Source organism: Eleutherodactylus coqui, chromosome 2, assembly GCF_035609145.1.
Source record: "Eleutherodactylus coqui strain aEleCoq1 chromosome 2, aEleCoq1.hap1, whole genome shotgun sequence".
NCBI lineage: Eukaryota > Metazoa > Chordata > Amphibia > Anura > Eleutherodactylidae > Eleutherodactylus > Eleutherodactylus coqui.
This window is the reverse complement of record NC_089838.1, coordinates 194,624,323-194,647,984: the sequence shown is the minus strand read 5'-3', so window position 1 is coordinate 194,647,984 and position 23,662 is coordinate 194,624,323. Positions and strand designations below refer to the sequence as shown.

The 23,662-nt window shown below is 46.3% G+C and overlaps 1 protein-coding gene across 1 annotated transcript in view; it reads right to left on the bottom strand.

The window, feature by feature from the left end:
* EXOC4 (exocyst complex component 4) overlaps window positions 1-23,662 on the bottom strand; it is a 395,535-nt gene that overhangs the window by 253,543 nt on the left and 118,330 nt on the right. The window contains exon 10 of the mRNA XM_066592136.1: window positions 6,428-6,518. Coding sequence (XP_066448233.1) covers window positions 6,428-6,518 — 91 coding nt within the window. The remainder of the gene's footprint in view (window positions 1-6,427; window positions 6,519-23,662) is intronic.

The window sequence follows — 23,662 nt, the reverse complement described above, 5'->3', positions numbered from 1 at the left end:
TGAAAAGCACATTTTGAAACCTTTGTCTGCTTTGTAATCTTTGCCTAGAAGAGACCTTGCTGATGTTGTATAACTACTTCGTGTCTTGCTGCTGTGCTCAGTCTTCGCAATTTCTACATAACATTTGACATGAGGTTGTGGAGGGCATTTTCATCTTTGTAGCAGAGTTTGGCTGTTCTTCACCAAGTTTCAAGCCTCCTACACAGCAGTTTCTTTTTCAGTTAACGTAGGTTTCAACCTTCATGAGAATGATGATCAGTACCACCTGCTTGGTATATTTGCTTCATCATACACCAGACCGAAATCCTAGAAAATCCCTGATTGAGAAAGTCTACCTAGAAGAACAGATGCTGTTTTGAAGATAAAGTGGTCACACCAAATATGGATTTGATTTAGATTTCTCTTTTGGTCATTCACTTTGCATTTCATTAATTGACAAAAATAATTATTGTAACTTATGAAAGCTAAAACTTTGCATATTTCGTCATCACAATTACAGTAATGTGCACTTTTTTTATATATGTAGGTACATAATACAGTAAATTTATGAGGAGAGTATTATACTTTCACCCCAGTAGATATTTTTGACTATCCTGTGAGCTGTAGATATGTGTGCGCATGTAGCAGAGCTGTATGAGCTGTGTGATTATGCATGCAGTAGAGCTGTGTGTGCGTGCATGTAGCAAAGCTGTATGGGCGATTGACAGCCCGATATTGCGCACCCATGTGAAGTAAGCCTCAGTGTTACTTTATTTTAGTTATTCTTTTCCATCTGAAAATTGCTGAAGAAGTTCTCTTCGGATGGGTCAAGTTTTCTCATTGTGACCATCATCATCTGCGATTAGTTGTCTCTGTGTATTCTCCGGGAGTTAGTATTTTAGTCACCAAAACCTCCTGTATGAAATTTCATGGACTGTTTCACAGCCAATCTTTACAGTTGGGGGCATAAACTCCTATTGTAATTACCATTGAAGATAAGCAACTCTTGACACAGTTATAATGAAAGAAATAGCTGCTCATCCTCTCTGAATGTATATTTATGATCTTTAGCTTAATTAGGTGAATATAGAAGATAATAATTTGTGTCCTCCCAGCAGACAGAGATGGTACTAGCTCTAGCTTGTCCTGTGATGTCATTCTGATTCATCATGGGAAAGCTAGCATATCAGAAAGAGAAAGCAGGGAGAAATCTCAACATCAAGATGGTGCTTGATACATATCAGATAGGGGGTTAGACTTCATGGAAGTGACTGCAATATACATGAGACGTCCAGAATGTGACAGGGTTTTCTCTGGAGTGGACTTTTAAATCACATACATTGACTGGTCATATAGGGAAGTCCCAGCCCTGTCCCCTTCAATGGCATTTACTGGTTACACAAGTTCATATTCTTATGACAATATAATCACTGTAGATTACCGGAGAGAAATTAGTTCTTTCAGTGTACATTTTCTTTCTGTTAATTATTAATTGATACTAATAAGATGTGGCTGATATTTGTACAGGCATCTTCCCATTGCTAAACTGTGCATGTTCAGAGTCTGTTAGCCTAACTGCCAGTCTTAACCAATGCCCAGCACATAACGCTCCCCTGGCGCAATCCTGTAGACATCTGTAACTGTATGATCTGTAAAACATATGTTTGATCATTACCGGCATCCAGAGCCAAGTGCTTCTGGGTTACCAACAGTAAGAATGCACAGCAGAACTCTACTTCATTTCGGTGTTACTTAAATGTTTTAGCACATAAAAAAAAAAACATTTTCTGCAAGTAAAAAAAGATCAGCAGTTGGATATCTGAACTACAAGAGTATAATATCCAGGTTATATTATCCAGTAATTACTAGGGTGATTCGGAGCCTGGTCCATTAATACCAAAAGCATCAGAGAAAGGACACACAATTTACAGATTCAAAACATCAACCAGGTTTAATTCCAAAGTGGAAATAATACACTTCTCTATCACTATATTCGGAATATAGACATATTAGACGTAATGGTAGATGTAATATATGCTGCATGAGTAAAAAAAATGTCATCAAAAGTCATTAATTCCCAAAGAGAGAAGCAGATTGCAGTAACATACTTCTTAGGATTTTTGCATAAAGTCCATCCAAGGTTTTGGGCCAAGTGTCATGGAGGTGACGAGCTGCAATTATTTAAATATGATGCGTTTGCTACATGTGATTATGCTAGGACTGTGCGTATGCAAGAATCAATTGCAAGTTGAAAACATGAAACATTTACAAGCTGGAGGTTCAACAATGCAGTTAAGACTGGCCTTTGCATTCATTTATATGAACATAATGTAGTCAGGGAGCATATAACGTGTGGCAATGTCTGTGTGGGGGTCGGCAACAGCGTAGTCGCTCAATCAGTCCATGTAAAAGTCTGAATAGCTTTAGGGCGCCCACCCACTGGCGCTTGCGTTTTCCGCGGGGAAAAAACGCAGCGTTTCTCGCGGTTTTTCCGCGCGTTTTTCGCGGTGTTTTCGCGGCTTTTCCGTTAATTTCCATTGACATTCATGGGTGCATTAGGAGAAAAATAAGGACACATATGCAACTGACAGTTCCTATGTTAAAAACGCAAACGCAACGCAAAAAAAACGCCAGTGGACAGGAACACATGTTATCTCTATGCCTGTGCAGGAAAAACGCAAAACGCAAAACGCAGGTAAAAAAACCGCAGTGGGTGGGCGCCCTTATTCTCTTTAGTATTCAGCAACAATATGGAAATCCAGTGTAAACACATCAGCCACTGGCAGCACATACACTTAGTGCTAGGAAAATAACAAATACTTGCCTGTCAAGGCGCTAACAAAACAGTAGTTTTTCTTATTCACTACTAAGACAGTGGCCTAGCACCACTACACACTGATAGCCTGTTGGGTGTGTCCTACCCAGTCAGATTCGTGGCCGTACCACAATCTGGTTGGTCTCCCACAGACATCAGGCTTTCTTTCTCCGCTCAGGGAGTAGCACAGCTCTCGGAGCCTGGCTCTGGTTTTAAGCAGCAGCGCTGCTCTGGCTTGTAGCTGTGCCGCAGCTTGCAGCAAGGAATTGAATGTGTCTGGAGATTTTTAGCTTCTCCAGATACACCCACACATCTGTCCCTGCTGATTAGCACACCCTTCAGTACATAGAAGGTCTGGTTACAGCCTCCTGCAGGCCATTCTGTGCACAGCCTTGCCACAAAAGGTTACCGGGTAGTTTTATTTAATATAGGGCAGGGGTGTCAAACTCATTTTCTCACGAGGGCCACATCAGGCTTATGATGACCTTCAAAGGGCCGATGGGAAGGCCGCCTGCAGACGGCCGGGTCGGATCCTGACCCGAGCCCCTGCAGGGACCAGCGCCGGTACTCACCTGCTCCCGCGGCTCTGGCTCGGTTATGTGCCGGCGCATGTGCAGAGAGGAGCCAGTGGCCGGGAGGTGAAATTTCTGTGCGGCCCTCTGCGAGACGTGCACAGTAATAGAGCATGCCGCGCTTTGTTTTCCGCGCGAGATTTTGCGTGGACAAACTGCAGCAGTTTGCATAGGATTACATTTTCTAACGCAATCCTATAGCAGCTTCCACGGGCGTAAGTTCTGCGGGAAATCCTGCCGCGGAATTTCCGCCTGTGGACAGGGGGCCTAAAAATGTATAGTAAGGGCTTGTTCACACAAGCGTATTTGCGTACATAATATGCAGTGAATAGAAGCCATTGATGTCAATGAGTTCATTCACATGATGTATATTTTTACACAGCATGATCTATTTTGTTGCGTACTACGCAACCCAATAGGCCATTGAAGTGAATGGGCCGCGCAAATACGTGGTAAATGCGCAGGAAACCTGTGTATTTCCTGCATATTTGTGCACTATTTCAATGGGCCCATCTGCGTTCTTTTTTGCGTGCCCAAATATACAGGCATAAGCGATTTTCAAATGCGCAAATACGCAGCGTATTTGTGCGACCAAAATACAATTACACCCGTGTGAACGAGCCCCATTAGTGACCCTGATAGTGGCCCCCAGTAAAATTAACGACCCCCACAGTGGCCCAATTAGTAATATTAACCCCCTCAGTAGTAATACCCCCCATAGCAACATTAACCCCCCCAGTGATAAGCTCCCCCCTCAGTAATAAGCCCCCCTCAGTAATAATAAGCCCCCCAGTAATAATAAGCCCCTGCTCAGTAATAATAAGCCCCTGCTCAGTAATAATAAGCCCCTGCTCAGTAATAATAAGCCCCCCCTCAGTAATAATGATCCCCCCCAACCCATATACTTACCTCCTTCTTGCTGTCAGCGTCGCTCCCCCTCTGCTCACGCTGAGCCCGGATGCACACTGACATCAGTGTGTAGCCCGGCACACTTCCTCCCCGAATCCTCTCCTGCGGAACTGAAGGGGAGGAAGATCCCGGCTACACACTGACGTCAGTGTGCGCCAGGATCAGCAGTAACAGTGCGATTACCAGGGGGGAGCTGCGGCACCCCAGCTGGTAATCGCTGCAGTGATGAGCGGCGTCGGCACGCCGCAGGCCACGTAACATGAGGCTGCGGGCCTTGTGTTTGACACATGTGCTATAGGGGCTAACCCATGCCAGCACTGACTGGGAAAGGTTCCTGATGGAGTCACCCTTTTAAAGATAGAAGCCGTGTATTTAGGATTCTTTAGGATTTATTAGTCCTCCAACAGGACAAAACAATGATAGTCTCTGTCCTAAAACCATATTGGATGGCCAGTTAGTCATCATTCAGAACATAAGAAGAATGATCACTGGAAGATATGGTAAGGTTGTTCATTTTTGTTCTTCCATTTGCAGCTCAAGACAGTCTAGGAATACTCTGCTGGCCCGGGTGATAAAGTGCTTAAGCCCATGTAATTACCTTATACATGATAGGATTCCGCTTACATGCAGTATACAATAGTTTTATTTTGCTGACATTTTATTGTAGGAGAATAAAAGTTAGTTTTAATTTCTTCAGCTTTGAATTCTGAAACCAGGTAGTTTACCTTTGACGATGTATAGTACGAGGGAATGACCCCAAAAAACCCCTCCACTCTTTCCTTCCATGTTGTGCATAACAAAATCAATCTGGAACCTACTATAATCTTATATTAAAATGGATACGGTTATCAGAACACATCCTGTTTGTCAATGTATAAATATACTTAAAACACATTTCATTCGGAGGCTGGAGACCAATTACTTTAGTGTTAAAGTTTCAAAAACTGACCCGAAACACAAAACACAGAAACTCAACAAACACCGCAATGGTGATAATTCCACCTTTGTTATTGAACACCCACATCTCTCTGTGGGTTTACTTTATTAAATTAAGCATTTCTAGTAGCAATACTTAGAACAGACTGGTTCTGCTTTGAGTAAAATGTCTAAACTGAACATGTTGACCAGAAAAAACTCAAGAACTTTGGAGAAACTTTGAAATGAGTGACCTACTGTCAGCAGTTCTCTACTACTCGCAAGGAACTGGTGGCTGCCACATTGTTCAAAATCAGAAGAAATTAAATTTAATTTCACCTTTCCAGCTCAACCTCTGACCGTGCTGCAACTCCATCAGATCAAAATAGAAGCTTAATCATTTCTCTCTCCTGTTTGGTCTCTCTATCCTTCTCGGTGTTGACCTCAAAAGCACCAGCCGAATTCTACAGCTAAATTCTCCACTGAAAATGTGCTGTTCAGATCAATGTAGTAAATTCACAGCACAGTACACACTGTAACAAATGTGTCACCAACATGGCAGCTGCAAGCCACAGCTAAAGACGAAGTTTTTATATATAAGCTGGTTTTTTAATACTAATGAAACACACATTTCCCTGAAGGCCAGCAGGAATGGAAAGCTTATTCTTCATAGAGTTGTTGTTGGTAATTATTTTTTACATTTCTCAGCATACAGAATCAATTAAATCTTGTACCATCTAGTTAAAAAAATCCTATGCATTAAGCGTATATCATTTTGTTACGACAAGTCAACCCCGTTAAGTTGTTTAAAGCAGTGTGGCGGCCGTTTACGTATTCAGTCTGACAACCACATGCTTGCTGCAATTCGTTTTCATTAATTCTAGCAGAAACTTTCTTCTTGTAAGATTGGGCATGTGACATAGTCCCTAAAAATGGATGCGTGCACAAGCCCCAAATCTATATTGATATGTGATCATTGATGCAAATAATCAACCGACTAAAACATCAAGAAACCAAACATAAGAACAATCTCCAGGTGTCATTAGGATAAGTAACCAAAAGACAAAAAGGACACAATGATAATCCATTACACATAAAACTGATAATTTTTTCATTTGCATGGTATCATGGACATGTAAATGGATGTCCTCTGACTTGTAACATGTAATATACACATATCCCTTTTCTGAGAAATAAAAAAATTACAATATAATAATTAATTTCAGCTAAATCTTACTTGAGCAAAGGGTGGAAAATGATGGTAATGTTCCTGGCTCCTGGTTTGCAGACAAATCTTGATCCTCCGCCAATTAAATTATCATGGCCACCTATGGAACATAAAAAAAAAATTTTTAACAATTATTTTTTTAAGAAAAGCAGAATCCTATGGCAAATGTACATTGTGCATCATGAGGCTATAAGTCGGAATTGTACTAGTTCAATATTGAATACAGAGTTTAAAAAAAAAAGCATATTTGGGGATTTAATTCAAACAAACTACAAAAGACAGGTACCCAACCCGCACAACGCCAAAAAAAGAGAATGTTAAACATTTTTTGTTATATTCCAGTAAGTTCTATTTTCTGCCACATTGCAGCACTGGGTGACTAGTTTACAGTTTTAGGATTCCTGAGTAACAAGTGCTTTTCTATTTGCATATGCAACAAAGTTTGGCAAATTTTCTGTGCCACTCGTAAAATTAGCTTGTGATGAAGCAGCTGTTTTTGGAATTCACGTTGAACAATGGATTCACACTTAGAAAAGTCAAGAACACAAAATAATTTCTCCTATAAACTGTCGACAACAAGAAAACAGTGCTGCGTTGTGGCAAACATAGAACTTACTGGTATGTCATGGAAAACTCTGTACCATCCACTTTTCACTGATATTTGGATGGTGTCCCTGTCTTTTGTAGTTTGTTATTTAACTCCCAAATGCTCCTTTCTAAAAACCCCTCTTTACCAAAATGTCTGTAGAAAAGCATTATAGGGTTATTTTAAATTTATTAAAAATTCACCAGGCAACAAAAAAAATTTGTGTTTTTTTTTGCGTCCGGGAAATCAGTGGCATTTTCACATTATTTGGATAACAAATAGAGATGAACGAGCACCAAAATGCTCGGGTGCTCATTACTCGGGACGAAATTTTCGCGATGCTCGAGGGTTCGTTTCGAATAATCAACCCCATTGAAGTCAATGGGCGACCCGAGCATTTTTCTATATCGCCGATGCTCGCTAAGGTTTCCATTTGTGAAAATCTGGGCAATTCAAGAAAGTGATGGGAACGACACAGAAACGGATAGGGCAGGCGAGGGGCTACATGTTGGGCTGCATCTCAAGTTCCCAGGTCCCACTATTAAGCCACAATAGCGGCAAGAGTGGGCCCCCCCTCCCAACAATTTTTACTTCTGAAAAGCCCTCAATAGCAATGCATACCTTAGCTAAGCACCACACTACCTCCAACAAAGCACAATCACTGCCTGCATGACACTCCGCTGCCACTTCTCCTGGGTTACATGCTGCCCAACCCCCCCCCCCCCCCCTGCACGACCCAGTGTCCACAGCGCACACCAAATTGTCCCTGCGCAGCCTTCAGCTGCCCTCATGCCACACCACCCTCATGTCTATTTATAAGTGCATCTGCCATGAGGAGGAAAAGCAGGCACACACTGCAGAGGGTTGGCACGGCTAGGCAGCGACCCTCTTTAAAAGGGGCGGGGCGATAGCCCACAATGCTGTGCAGAAGCAATGAGAAATCCAATCCTGTGCCACCTCCATCTGGAGCTGCACACGTGGGCATAGCAATGGGGAACCTATGTGCCACACACTATTTATTCTGTCAAGGTGTCTGCATGCCCCAGTCAGATCGCGGTTTTTTTATAAATAGTCACAGGCAGGTACAACTCCACAATGGGAATTCCGTGTGCACCCACAGCATGGGTGGCTCCCTGGAACCCAACGGCTGTACATAAATGTATCCCATTGCAGTGCCCTGGACAGCATCGCTAACGTCAGATTAAATGCAGGTGGGCTTCGGCCCACACTGCATGCCCCAACCTGACCAGGGTTTTTAATTCATAGACACAGGCAGGTACAACTCCCTATTGTGAAGTCCCTGTAGACCTACAGCATGGGTGGCTCCCTGGAACCCACCGGCGGTACATAAATATATCCCATTGCATTGCCCATCACAGCTGAGGTAATGTCATGTTAAATGCAGGTGGGCTTCGGCCCACACTGCATGCCCCAGTCAGACTGGGGTTCTTTAGAAGTGGACACATGCAGTTACAACTCCGTGTGGACCGACAGCATGGGTGGCTCCCTGGAACCCACCGGCGGTACATAAATATATCCCATTGCATTGCCCATCACAGCTGAGGTAATGTCATGTTAAATGCAGGTGGGCTTCGGCCCACACTGCATGCCCCAGTCAGACTGGGGTTCTTTAGAAGTGGACACATGCAGTTACAACTCCGTGTGGACCGACAGCATGGGTGGCTCCCTGGAACCCACCGGCGGTACATAAATATATCCCATTGCAGTGCCCAGCACAGCTGATGTAACGTCAGCTTTAATGCAGGTGGGCAAAAAATTAATTGGATTACACTGTAGGCAAGGGCCCCAAAAAATTGGTGTACCAACAGTACTAATGTACCTCAGAAAAATTGCCCATGCCCAACCGAGAGGGCAGGTGAAACCCATTAACCGCTTTGGTTAAATGTGGCTTAATTTGTAACTAGGCCTGGAGGCAGCCCAGTTAAAATAAAAATTGGTTCAGGTGCAAGTTTCAACGCTTTAATGAGCATTGAAACGTATAAAAATTGTTTACAAAAATTATATGACTGAGCCTTTTGGGCCTAAGAAAAATTGCCCGATCAGCGTGATTACGTGAGGTTTCAGGAGGAGGAGCAGGAGGAGGAGGATGAATATAATCCACAGATTGATGAAGCTAAAAGGTCCCCGTTTTTGATGGTGATAGAGAACGATGCTTCCATCCGCGGGTGCAGCCTACGCATTGTTTAGGTATCACTGCTGTCCGCTGGTGGAGAAGTAAAGTCTGGGGAAATCCAGGCTTTGTTCATCTTGATGAGTGTAAGCCTGTCGGCACTGTCGGTTGACAGGCGGGTACGCTTATCCGTGATGATTCCCCCAGCCGCACTAAACACCCTCTCTGACAAGACGCTAGCCGCAGGACAAGCAAGCACCTCCAGGCCATACAGCGCGAGTTCAGGCCACGTGTCCAGCTTTGACACCCAGTAGTTGTAGGGGGCAGAGGCGTCACGGAGGACAGTCGTGCGATCGGCTACGTACTCCCTCACCATCCTTTTACAGTGCTCCCGCTGACTCAGCCTTGACTGGGGAGCGGTGACACAGTTTTGCTGGGGAGCCATAAAGCTGTCAAAGGCTCTAGAGAGTGTTCCCCTGCCTGTGCTGTACATGCTGCCTGATCTCCGCGCCTCCCCTGCTACCTGGCCCTCGGAACTGCGCCTTCTGCCACTAGCGCTGTCGGATGGGAATTTTACCATCAGCTTGTCCGCCAGGGTCCTGTGGTATAGCATCATTCTCGAACCCCTTTCCTCTTCGGGAATGAGAGTGGAAAGGTTCTCCTTATACCGTGGGTCGAGCAGTGTGTACACCCAGTAATCCGTAGTGGCCAGAATGCGTGTAACGCGAGGGTCACGAGAAAGACTTCCTAACATGAAGTCAGCCATGTGTGTCAGGGTACCAGTACGCAACACATGGCTGTCCTCACTAGGAAGATCACTTTCAGGATTCTCCTCCTCCTCAGGCCATACACGCTGAAAGGATGACAGGCAAGCAGCATGGGTACCCTCAGCAGTGGGCCAAGCTGTCTCTTCCCCCTCCTCCTCATGCTCCTCCACCTCCTCCTCAACGCGCTGAGATAGAGACAGGAGGGTGCTCTGACTATCCAGCGACATACTGTCTTCCTCCGCCTCCGTTTCCGAGCGCAAAGCGTCTGCCTTTATGCTTTGCAGGGAACTTCTCAAGAGGCATAGCAGAGGAATGGTGATGCTAATGATTGCAGCATCGCCGCTCACCATCTGGGTAGACTCCTCAAAGTTTCCAAGGACCTGGCAGATGTCTGCCAACCAGGCCCACTCTTCTGTAAATAATTGAGGAGGCTGACTCTCACTACGCCGCCCATGTTGGAGTTGGTATTCCGCAATAGCTCTACGCTGCTCATAGAGCCTGGCCAACATGTGGAGCGTAGAGTTCCACTGTGTGGGCACGTCGCACAGCAATCGGTGCACTGGCAGATGAAACCGATGTTGCAGGGTCCGCAGGGTGGCAGCGTCCATGTGGGACTTGCGGAAATGTGCGCAGAGCCGGCGCACCTTTCCGAGCAGGTCTGACAAGCATGGGTAGCTTTTCAGAAAGCGCTGAACCACCAAATTAAAGACGTGGGCCAGGCATTGCCCGTGCGTGAGGCTGCCGAGCTGCAGTGCCGCCACCAGGTTACGGCCGTTGTCACACACGACCATGCCCGGTTGGAGGCTCAGCGGCGCAAGCCAGCGGTCGGTCTGCTCTGTCAGACCCTGCAGCAGTTCGTGGGCCGTGTGCCTCTTCTCTCCTAAGCTGAGTAGTTTCAGCACGGCCTGCTGACGCTTGCCCACCGCTGTTGCGCCACGCCGCGCGACACCGACTGCTGGCGACGTGCTGCTGCTGACACATCTTGATTGTGAGACAGAGGTTGCGTAGGAGGAGGGAAGTGGTTTAGTGGAGGAAGCATACACCGCCACAGATACCACCACCAGCTGGGACCCGCAATTCTGGGGGTGGGTAGGACGTGAGCGGTCCCAGGCTCTGACTCTGTCCCAGCATCCACTAAATTCACCCAATGTGCCGTCAGGGAGATATAGTGGCCCTGCCCGCCTGCGCTTGTCCACATGTCCGTTGTTAAGTGGACCTTGGCAGTAACCGCGTTGGTGAGGGCACGTACAATGTTGCGGGAGACGTGGTCGTGCAGGGCTGGGACGGCACATCGGTAAAAGTAGTGGCGACTGGGAACCGAGTAGCGCGGGGCCGCTGCCGCCATCATGCTTTTGAAAGCCTCCGTTTCCACAAGCCTATACGGCAGCAGCTCCAGGCTGATCAATTTGGCTATGTGCACGTTTAACGCATGAGCGTGCGTGGCGGCGTACTTGCGCTTGCGCTCAAACACTTGCGCTAGCAACGGCTGGACGGTGCGCTGACAGACATTGGTGGATGGGGCCGAGGACAGCGGAGGTGAGGGTGTGGGTGCAGGCCAGGAGACGGTAGTGCCAGTGTCCTGAGAGGGGGGTTGGATCTCAGTGGCAGGTTGGGGCACAGGGGGAGAGGTAGTGGTGCAAACCGGAGGCGGTGAACGGCCTTCGTCCCACCTTGTGGGGTGCTTGGCCATCATATGTCTGCGCATGCTGGTGGTGGTGAGGCTGGTGGTGGTGGCTCCCCGGCTGATCTTGGCGCGACAAAGGTTGCACACCACTGTTCGTCGGTCGTCTGCACTCTCAGTGAAAAACTGCCAGACCTTTGAGCACCTCGGCCTCTGCAGGGTGGCATGGCGTGAGGGGGTGCTTTGGGAAACAGTTGGTGGATTATTCAGTCTGGCCCTGCCTCTACCCCTGGCCACCGCACTGGCTCTTCCAACCTGCCCTGCTGCTGCACTTGCCTCCCCCTCTGAAGACCTGTCCTCAGTAGGCTTAGCAAACCAGGTGGGGTCAGTCACCTCATCGTCCTGCTGCTCTTCCTCCGAATCCTCTGTGCGCTCCTCCCTCGGACTTACTCCAATTACTACTACCTGAGTGATATACAACTGTCTCATATCGTCATCGTCCTCCTCACCCACTGAAAGCTCTTGAGACAGTTGCCGGAAGTCCCCAGCCTCATCCCCCGGACCCCGGGAACTTTCTAAAGGTTGGGCATCGGTCACGACAAAATCCTCCAGTGGGAGAGGAACCATTGCTGCCCATTCTGGGCAGGGGCCCGGGAACAGTTCCTGGGAGTCTGCCTGCTCCTCAGAATGTGTCATTGTAATGGAGTGAGGAGGCTGGGAGGAAGGAGGAGCAGCAGCCAGAGGATTCAGAGTTGCAGCAGTGGACGGCGCAGAACTCTGGGTGGTCGATAGATTGCTGGATGCACTTTCTGCCATCCACGACAGGACCTGCTCACACTGCTCATTTTCTAATAAAGGTCTACCGCCTGGACCCATTAATTGTGAGATTAATCTTGGGACGCCAGAAACGTGCCTCTCTCCTAATCCCGCAGCAGTCGGCTGCGATACCCCTGGATCAGGAGCTCGGCCTGTGCCCACACCCTGACTTGGGCCTCCACGTCCTCGCCTGCATCCACGTCCTCTAGGCCTACCCCTACCCCTCAGCATGGTGTATTACCAGTAGCGCAGAAATAGAACGCTGTAATTAAATGTGCCGCTTATTGGCCTGTGGTTGGAGGCTGACTATGCTTACGGAACGCACAGCAGAACCAGGAAAGAATTTTGCGCAAGCCTGCTGTAACACTTAGCTGGCTGCGTATGAATTAGGACTATTACCCCCAGCAGAGACGCAGTACACTCAGGGCGGTCACAGGCAGCCCAAATAGATTTTTTTGTCCCAAATTTTTTTGGAAAAGCCCACTGCCTATATAGACAGTATATGTCTTTTACCTTTTTCACTGTCCCTGCCTCAGCACTACTGGCCCTATACTATGTAAAATTACTGCAAACTGTTTCCCTCTGGACAGGATGACAGCGGTGATGTAACGGGCAACGCAGAGCCAGGAAAGAATTTTGCGCAAGCCTGCTGTAACACTTAGCTGGCTGCGTATTAATTAGGACTACTACCCCCAGCAGAGACGCAGTACACTCAGGACTGTCACAGGCAGCCCAAATAGATTTTTTTGTCCCAAATTTTTTGGGAAAAGCCCACTGCCTATATAGACAGTATATAGACAGTATATGTCTTTCACCTTTTTCACTGTCCCTGCCTCAGCACTACTGGCCCTATACTATGTAAAATTACTGCAAACGGTTTCCCTCTGGACAGGATGACAGCGGTGATGTAACGGGCAATGCAGAGCCAGGAAAGAATTTTGCGCAAGCCTGCTGTAACACATAGCTGGCTGCGTATTAATTAGGACTACTACCCCGAGCAGAGACGCAGTACACTCAGGACGGTCACAGGCAGCCCAAATAGATTTTTTTGTCCCAAATTTTTTGGGAAAAGCCCACTGCCTATATAGACAGTATATAGACAGTATATGTCTTTCACCTTTTTCACTGTCCCTGCCTCAGCACTACTGGCCCTATACTATGTAAAATTACTGCAGACTGAGGACGCAATGCTCTGCACGGCCGATATACAAAAAAAAAAAATGTGCAACACTGCAAAAAGCAGCCTTAACAGTACTGCACACGGTCAGATGTGGCCCTAAGAAGGACCGTTGGGGTTCTTGAAGCCTAAAATTACTCCTAACACTCTCCCTATAGCAGCTCCAGCATCAGCAGCACTTTCCCTGAGCTATGTCAGAATGCATCTGTGGCGAGCCGCGGGAGGGGCCGATTTTTATACTCAGGTGACACCTGATCTCGCCAGCCACTCACTGCAGGGGGGTGGTATAGGGCTTGAACGTCGCAGGGGGAAGTTGTAATGCCTTCCCTGTCTTTCTATTGGCCAGAAAAGCGCGCTAACGTCTCAGAGATGAAAGTGAAAGTAACTCAAACATCGAGTGGTACTCGTTACGAGTAACGAGCATCTCGAACACGCTAATACTCGAACGAGTATCAAGCTCAGACGAGCACGTTCGCTCATCTCTAATAACAAACAAATGGTTTTTAACAATTATTGAGCCAAAACTTTGACTATCACATTGCTGACTAAGATTTTTTGTACAGTGCAGGTTTATGATTATAAATGTACAGTAATTATTTTGTATGCTAATACTATGCTGTTATTTTTTTACATCTGTATATAAATTGGTCATTATTTGAATCAAGTAGGGCATCAAGAGGTTGTAAATATCCTGCAGGTGCTTTCTGTTATGTATGCGGAGAGTTCATCAAAACACCAGCAAAAAAAGCGCTCTTTGGCAACAACGGTAAATATCAATGCAGCCTACAAAGCATATTTTGGGATGGCTGTGGGTCATCAGGATAAGTCATGGGCACCTCACGTCAGCTGCGATAATTCCAAGAAAACTCTTGAAAGTTGGTTCAGAGGTGAAAATAGAGCCATGAAGTTTGCGATACCAAGAATTTGGCGGTAGACAACTGATCAATCCACCAAATGCTATTTCTGCATGCTAGACCCTCCAAACATCAAAGTGGGAAAAATGCAGTTGCTGTGACGTATCCAAACATTCCCTTGTCTATGGCCCCGTATCACGTTGCTCTGATCTCCCCATTCAGATGCCTCCACAGAGCATGCATAGTGTGCAGACGTGTTCAGAAAACATCAGCTCAGACAGTAAAGATGCAACTGATCCTTTCCATGCCGTGGAAGATGACAGAAGACCATACTGCCCAAACTATATGACATTACTGGCATTGGATATATTCATACAGAAATATTAACATTTAGCCTAAAGAGTATGGCCGCCTGCACACGAGCGGAAATCCCGCCGCGGGATTTCCGCCGCTGAAAGTTTGCATAGGAGTGCATTAAAATACGCACGCCTATGCAGACGGCCGCGGTTTGGCCGCGCGAAATTTCGCGTGGCAAACAAACCGCGGCATGTCCTAATTTTCTGCGGGGCACGCACTCACCCGGCCGCCGGCTCCGGTCTGCGCATGCGCCGGCTGCGCGGCAGCCGGCACATGAAAGAGCCGGGGCCGCCAGGCGCGGGTGAGTACGCGCTCGTCCCTGCAGGCGCTCGGGTCGGATCGCGCGGTGAGAATTCTCGCTGCCGGATCCGACCCGCTCGTCTGCAGGCGGCCTATATTGTAGTTTTAGTATTGAATACATTTAGCACATAAGGTACCGTAGTACAAATCGGACAACAGTGTCACTTGTGATCTGTTATTGTACTAAATAGTAATTTTCATACCAAGAAAGTTAGGAAAAATAGACTGACAATAGTTTACTATACTCGGTTTCAGGTCAATTAAAAACATTGTCCCCACCCCCCCACCCCATACAGTATGAATACACAGATATAATACCTTTGTGACTATGCCACAAAAATGTGCCCTTCAGTTTCATTATATTACATCATATGTGTAAAACCTCTGGGACACTCCAAGAATTCTACAGTAGACCTTTATTTTAAATAATTGGCTGCACTTCAAAAACCAATTTATCGTTTGGTCAGCAAAACATACTTGTCAAGAAACGTATAAAGAAAATCATCACACTCCCACCTTGAAAGATCTGCATGACAGCTGCTAGGGAAATAGAGTTCTTCCATCTAGTTTAATTAGCGAGTAAATGTTTAATCTGGGTTATAATCTGCCAGTAGAAAACACAAAGAAATCCCTACAGACAGATATAGTAGACACATCTCATCATAGTAGACATTCTGTACATGGTAAATCAACTGCGCATAGGTGGATGTTAAGTGACTTAAAAATGAGTGTTGGATAGTCAGCGACTACAAAAAGGTGTCAGGTTCTGAACACAAAATTATGCTTCGGTAGAAGGAAATAATGACAGAAAAGATCCAGTAAGTCACGTCAGAAGTTACAGTAGGCGACTTCCTTCTTCACTATGCGAGACACCAATGGGTTTTTTTAATTCAGTAAACGAGCTTCACTTGTGCGATATAAAATGCATATCCAATATTAACCAATCACAAACCTAGTCCTCAATATTGTAACTTGACTGTAACCACTCATGAGAACTTGTCTCAAACCTAAATATTCCATTCTCAAATGCACAACATACACACAATTCACAAGTCTAGTGAACAATCTGTACGTCTTCGGAGAAAAACTTAGGAGTTTTCAGACCAAAAACATTGATCACCTATACATAGGAGAAGTAAAAAAACATACGATTGCTGGGAGCCTGACCTCTAGTCAATGGAGCAGCAATTATGGATTAACAGCTCTCACTGTCTATAGTGATAGCCAAGCTCCATAAAGGTAAAATCACATAGCGCTTTTGCTTCCACTATAGCTTTCTGTTCTGGAGTTCCATCAAAATGGTTGAAAACAACATTCAGACAAAACTATAGGGTTTTATTGTACGAGTCAAACAGAAACCACTGTGATCTGTGTTTGATGTGGGATCTGCTCCTTTCCTTCATTTTTACAGGACAGAATAGAGTAGTTGATAATGCTATTCAGTATGCTCCCCATTTTTGGCAATTCAGACAGACGCGCAGGTCGGAGAGCCACAGGGGAAACAAAAACACTGAGCAAACCTACCCTTAGGTTTCCAGTATATACCGTATGAAGTAGAGCAGTGGTCCCCAACCTTTTTGGCACCAGGGACCGGCTTCAAGCAAGACCTATTTTACAAGGCCCGGCAGGGTGGGGCGGGACATGAGCGGGGCTTTGGTTATATGGGGCGGGGTTATGAAGGGAGTTGGAGTTTAGTGCATTATTATTTAATTATGACATTTAGAATGTTCTGGCAGTACACACATAGGGCAGTATATAATCTATCCCCCCCAGTAATAACCAGCCCCTTCCCCCAGTAATAGGTGTAATAGGCAGCCCCCCCCCACCAGTAATAGGCAGCCCCCCCCCCCCCACCAGTAATAGGCAGCCCCCCCCCCCCACCAGTAATAGGCAGCCCCCCCCCCACCAGTAATAGGCAGCCCCCCCCCCCACCAGTAATAGGCAGCCCCCCCCCCCACCAGTAATAGGCAGCCCCCCCCTCCCACCAGTAATAGGCAGCCCCCCCCTCCCACCAGTAATAAGCAGCCCCCCCCCTCCCACCAGTAATAAGCACCCCCCCCCACCAGTAATAGGCAGCCCCCCCCCCACCAGTAATAGGCAGCCCCCCCCGTAATAGGCAGCAGCCCCCCCGTAATAGGCAGCAGCCCCCCCGTAATAGGCAGCAGCCCCCCCGTAATAGGCAGCAGCCCCCCCGTAATAGGCAGCCCCTTCCCCTGTAATAATAACCAGCCCCCCCAGTAATAGGCAGCCCCCCCCCCAGTAATAGGCAGCCCCCCCCCCCAGTAATAGGCAGCCCCCCCCCCAGTAATAGGCAGCCCCCCCCCCGTAATAGGCAGCCCCCCCCCCGTAATAGGCAGCCCCCCCCCCGTAATAGGCAGCCCCCCCCGTAATAGGCAGCCCCCCCCCCCAGTAATAGGCAGCCCCTCCCCCCCAGTAATAGGCAGCCCCTCCCCCTAGTAATAGGCAGCCCCTCCCCCTAGTAATAGGCAGCCCCTTCCCCTGTAATAGGCAGGCCCCAGTAGTAACCAGTCCCCACCCAGTAGTAACTAGCCCCCCCCCCCCCCCCCAGTAATAGGCAGCCCCTTACCCTGTAATAAGTAGCCCCCCCAGTAATAGGCAGCCCCCCCAACCCATATACTTACCTCCTCCCTGCTGTCGCTCTGTCTGCTTGCCCTGACGTCAGCCCGGAACGCTTCCTCCTCGAGTCCTCTCCTGCGGAACTAATGAGCAGGGGACTCGGGGAAGAGAATCCTGGCTGCACAGACGTCAGTGTGTGCGCCAGGATCAGCGCGATTACCAGCGGGGAGCTGCGGCGCCCCCGTTGGTAATCGCTTCAGTGGTCAGCGGCGTCGGCACGCCGCGGGCCACATAGCACAAGGCAGCGGGCCTGACTCGGCCCGCGGGCCTTGTGTTTAGAGCAAAAGTTCCCGGCGGTGCCGCGGACCGGCGCTAAACACCCAACGGCCCGGCCCCGGTCCGCGGCCCGGTGGTTGGGGACCCCTGAAGTAGAGGGTTTTGTAGCGGCTTGGCCGCACACTTTACCCTTGCAGCCGGCGCTACTATTGAGGAGAGTGCAGAGGCAACAGTAAAAAAAAGAATGGACATGCTACGGCCAGCGAATCCGTGTCGCAACGCCGGCTTTGCTGCGACCGATTGATTCTGAGAAATCTCGTCCACATGGCTGGCTAACCACAGGATTAGCGGCCACAGGCGGATTCGCCGCGGCGAAAATCCAGGTGGAATTTCCGTGGCAAATCCGCCCTCTGTGAACCTAGCCTAAGAGCTCACTCACACAGGCGTATGTGGTCCGCATATTATGAGCGTAATACTTAAATTGGGCCATTCACACATCATTTTTATTACATGCATGAAATAAAAGCAGTATGCCCTATCTTGGCGTATAATACGCACAAATGTAGGCTATGCGGATTTAACATACAGTGGATATAATAAATCTACGCACCCCTGTTAAAATGACTTGTTTTTGCTAGGTTAGAAAATCCTACAAAGATCATTTAGATTTATTTCCACCTTCAATGTGACCCGTTATCTGTAAATTACATTGAAAGCAAATAAATCTTTTAGAGAGGAAACTTTTAAATAAAATAATGTGGTTAAATAATTATGCACACCCTATAACTAATACTTCGTTGATGTATCCTTTGTCTTTATGACAGCATTCAGGCTTTCTGGGTAGGTGTCTATCAGCATGGCACACCTTGACTTGGTAATCTTTGGCCACTCTTTCTAGCAAAGGAATCTGTTAGATTGCAAGGGGATCTCGTGTGTAGCGCCCTCTTCAGGTCAACCAAAAGATTTTCAATAGGATTCAGGTCTGGGCTCTGGCTGGGCGATTCCAATACTTTGATCATCCACTTGCGAAGCTATTCTTTTCTTGATTTGAAGGTATGGTTTAGGTCGACATCATGCTAAATAGGTGAAATTCTTCATCTTCAGCTCTTTTAGCAGAGGCTTAAAAGGTTTTGTGCCAAACTCCCTCCACCTTGACTAAAACCCCAGTTCTAGCAGCAGAAAAACAGCCCACTGTTGTGTGAAATTGAATCCACTTCCTGAGGACAGTCTTCACTGTGTCCCTTGGTGTATGTACGTAACGGCTTGGAAATTTTTTGGACCCGTCTCCTGACTACCTTTCAACAATCAGATCCCGCTGATGTGTTGTTAGCGCTTCATAGACCATGACTTTTGTTGAAAAATGCAACTACGAAAATGTCAGGAAAATGCTCCTAGAAGAGCTGAACTTTATATAGGGTAAATCAGAATCCCTGTAAATAATGGCAACTGTGTACTGACTACTATTTATCAGGAGTTTACATGTGATTGGCTAATTCTGAGCCACATCCCCAAATATGTTCTGACTTGTGTAACCATATTATTTTCGATTTTTATTTTCCCACCCCAAAATGATTTGCTGCATTTTCAATGGAATTGTAGAGATAACGGGTCACATTGTAAGGTGGAAACAAATCTGAAATGATTCATCTGTCAATTTTTACACGTGACAAAAACATGGCATTTTAAGAGGGGTGTGTAGACTTTTTATACCCACTGTATGCAGCAAATACGCAAGTTAGATGCCTATTTGATGCATACTGCGTATTTTGGGTGAATGAAAAATACACAGGCCACATACGCCCGTGTAAGTGAGCCCCAATACTCCATAAAATCAAGACTGCTAGGGACATACTTAATCTAATCCCAAGTGAAGTGAAAAGAGATAACTTATGAGACACAATTTACAGAATTGATTGCCTACAACAGACAGCTAAAAATGAATCCAGCCCAAATATTAGTATATTGACTGCTTGTCGGCTGGAATCCATTGCCCTTAAGCAATTATAGCTGCTGAGGCTCATATAGTTATTAGGCATCTTCAAACTTTGCGCACATTCCAACTGGATAATTTAAATGTAAATGAGGAGTGAAATGCTCAAACAAAATCAGTACTTTACTCCCAAGGTGAAGGCAATTTTCAATTTTTTTTTCCCTGCATCAAGGAAAATTAATATTTTGGAAACACACATATTTGAAGTGTTGTGTTCTTAAAAAAAGATAAAGTGCACATTTAAAGCAAGAACATATTTTTATTGCATCGTATTCAAATACAATATTCTAAATTTTCATTCTAAATCCCTATTATAGTAAGAATTTCTCATCTATTGATTACAGAGCAGGCTTTTGAATAATTCTAATAATAATAAAAGAAATAACCAAAACTATGATTTCTTCAATTACAATGTAGAAAAGACCCTTCTCCGGCCTTAAATATTTAAAGCCTTAGGCCGGCTGCACACAACCGTGACAGGCTCCGCCACGGAATTCCACGACGGAGCCCGTCACGGCGCCCCCCAGAGACCCCCAAACTTACCTGCGGATCCGGCGTTCTCGATCCTGCATGACGCTTCGGCGTGACGTGCCGCAGCGTCACATGACACGCCCACCGCGTCACATGACGCGGCTGGCCGTGTCATATGACGCGGTGGCAGGCGGGGAAGCGGTTTCACGCTATCTTCCGCTGTGCTACAGCGGAAGATAGCGTAACGGACGGCTTCCATTGACTGCAATGGAAGCCGTCCGCGCGTACACCCGCGGCAAATAGAGCATGCCGCGGGTGAGGTCAGGTGATTTCACGGTGCGGAATTCGGTGGTGGAACTCCGCACCCTGAGCATTGTGCTATTACGTTCCATAGAACCTAATAGCTGCGGGCAACGCAGCGGATTTTCACCGCGAATTACGCGGCGGAAATCCATCCGTGGGAAGGAGCCCTTATTCTTATTTCCTTTTATAACCTCTTCCAGTCACACCCATTTTTTGTTTTCATCTTTTTTTCCTTCTTGCCTTACAAAAGCTATAACTTTATTTTTCCATCAAAATACAAATAGCTGTGGGGTGACAGAGGGGCATCCATCCATCCTATGTCTAAAGGCCCATTTACATGCAAAGACAATCTTTCAAAGAATTGAAAGATTTAAAGTTTTAACAATCTTTTTGCATAAAGTATTAATGGTCACTGAATGCTATTAAACCTTTATCATATTCATGTGCATGTAAAAGGGCCTCCATGAGCTGTTTGCAGAACCCACCATGTGTGCACAGCTGCATTGTTCTTGTCACGGGTGTCAGCAGAATACAATGTTAACTACTTAACTCCCAGGAAACAGTAGTATCAGGTGTTAAAATTCAATGTCCTCGATCTTCCTTTCCCCAGGTCTCTTCTGTTATGGGAAAGTTGAGCTGACCCCCACATTCAGCATACCATTAGACAGTCATCCAGAGTTGGGTTCAGGCTCCTTAAAGGCTTGTTTAGACACAACAATTAGATTTTTTGAGCGATTTTCGAGCGTTAACTGTTGTGTTCTTTAACAGCGCAAGATGATTGCTCCAACATTCAGCGATCACCTTGTGCTGCCAGCGGAGCAGCAGTGTGTCCCCGCTTGTCTTCTGCATCCAGCCGTTCACAGCTCTCAGCGCCCGGCTGCCATATAGTCGAGCGCTCCGAGTGGAGTATGAAGAACAGAGCTGGACAGCCTGTCATCGGGGAGCAATAATATCAGCTGTATCCTGCTGTGCATTCCTGATAACTACAATCAGCGACGGCTTAATGAAAACTGCACGATGTTAGTGCAGTTAGACACAACGATTATTGCTCAAAAGACTGCTTTGAGCGAAAATTGTTGTGTCTAAAAGGGCCTTAAGTCTAATATGAATGGGAACCCTACGTGGATTGAACGGCTGCTGCAGTATGAGGTTAGTTGTATAACACAACCAGCACCTGTGTATAAAGTCAACTCAACTTCTGAGCACGCTATATGTACATTTCTTCCAACGTCAGGAAAAGGGATAATTCTGCATATTAAGGTATATTGAACACTTTAATAAGTTACAAGCAGAAATTCTATTTTAAAAACTCCAAACCAGTTAGATTACACAAATAACACATGGCAGGTAAATATTATATGTATATTATGTGTAAATGATTAATTAACAAATAATTTACAATTGCAAAGTGGCCAAACATATGGGAAAAAAGTTGGAGAGCTTTACAGGTGCTGTCACACGTGGAGGGGGAAACTCCACCATGGCCAAATCTGAAACAAAATTTGAATCATCTCTTTCTGTGACCCCCTTTGCCCTCTATCTGTTGATGCCAAAAAAACATTTGACAGGGTTTATTGGGGGTTTCTGGAGGCAAAAAAATTGCAAAAATTGGCCTTAGGAGCTACATGAGAAAGCCATCGGTGGTAACTGTGGAATGAAGCCTGTTTTTCTAAGTGCCTTTTAATTCACATGTTTGTATGAGTAATGAATTCATTTGAAAGCAACTTTGGAATATACTGCACTGTGTATAATCATTTCATTTACTATTCCATGCCGGTTGAAGATCTATATCCTGTGAAGATGGGAACCATCTGCTGGATTATATACTAGCAACCTCATGGATGCAATTCTGCTGCGTTTTCTGCATAGTGTGAATTAGGAGCAATCCTTGGATCACCTGCTTTCTCTTTTTATCCCTCGTTTGAGGGGTGAGATTTTGACTCCATTATGTTAATCACCTGATTCATAGGATTTATTCTTGCTCTTTATTCTAAACTACTGCTTTCCACTCATGTCTGATCTCAGCCCCAGGCCCTTTGACCCCGGTGGTAGGCAACCTACATCTACGATCTATGGTGGATGGTTCATCACTGCTAGCTCAGGTGGATACTGGAACAGTCTTTCCGCGCTGAGGCTTGGCAGAAATCTCTTCTCAAACAGCTCCCGATACAACCCTCCATAGTCAGTGGTCGTGCTCCTTTATTTCACCTCTTTGGCAGGAAATCACATCAGCAGGGCCACTATTCTTATCCTCCCTGAGATGGCTTTATTATCCACGCATCTAGGCTCAATTTCAAAAGCCAAAAAAGGCTTGTTCCGATAAATTTATTTTGACCATGCATTCAATTATATCTGGACTTTGGAGGGCTGATACTCCGCAATCGCGGTTGATGTGGACCGAGGCTCTCATTATCATGCATATGGAGAAAATGCAGGTGGAGGATAATACTACAATGGATGCCTTTAATGTTACATGGGGGCGGTGGTAAAGGTTTCGCTTCTCTCCCAGATGGACGATTGGATATTACATGGTGCTGTGCCCACTCCCAATAACGGGGACCGAGGGTTCTAAATAAGAAAAGATATTAGAACTAGGCACACAGATAAGGCTATGCATGCATCTCCTCTCCATTCATTTGTCTTTTCTAGAAAAAAAATACTACACTCCATCAAATCCTGGAGGATGTAAAAGTCTACGATGAGGTTACCTAACTCCCCTTCATTTCAGCTGTCAAAGCACATACATCATGCCATAGGGTTTGTAAAATATATACAGGGAAATGATGGAACAACATGATGGAACAAATAACTAAATTGGGGAAAAATTCTATTCTATGTTATTATACTCTAAGGGCTGCTTCACACAAGCATGTGGTGACAGCGTGTTACACGCACAGGATTTGCAGCGTTGAACTGGCTGTCCCAGTTAGTCTCTCCTCTCCCTGAGCTCCAACCAAAACTGTGAAACAGTATATGGCGGGGACCCCGCGGCCTTTGTAGCTAAGGGGCCACGTCGCA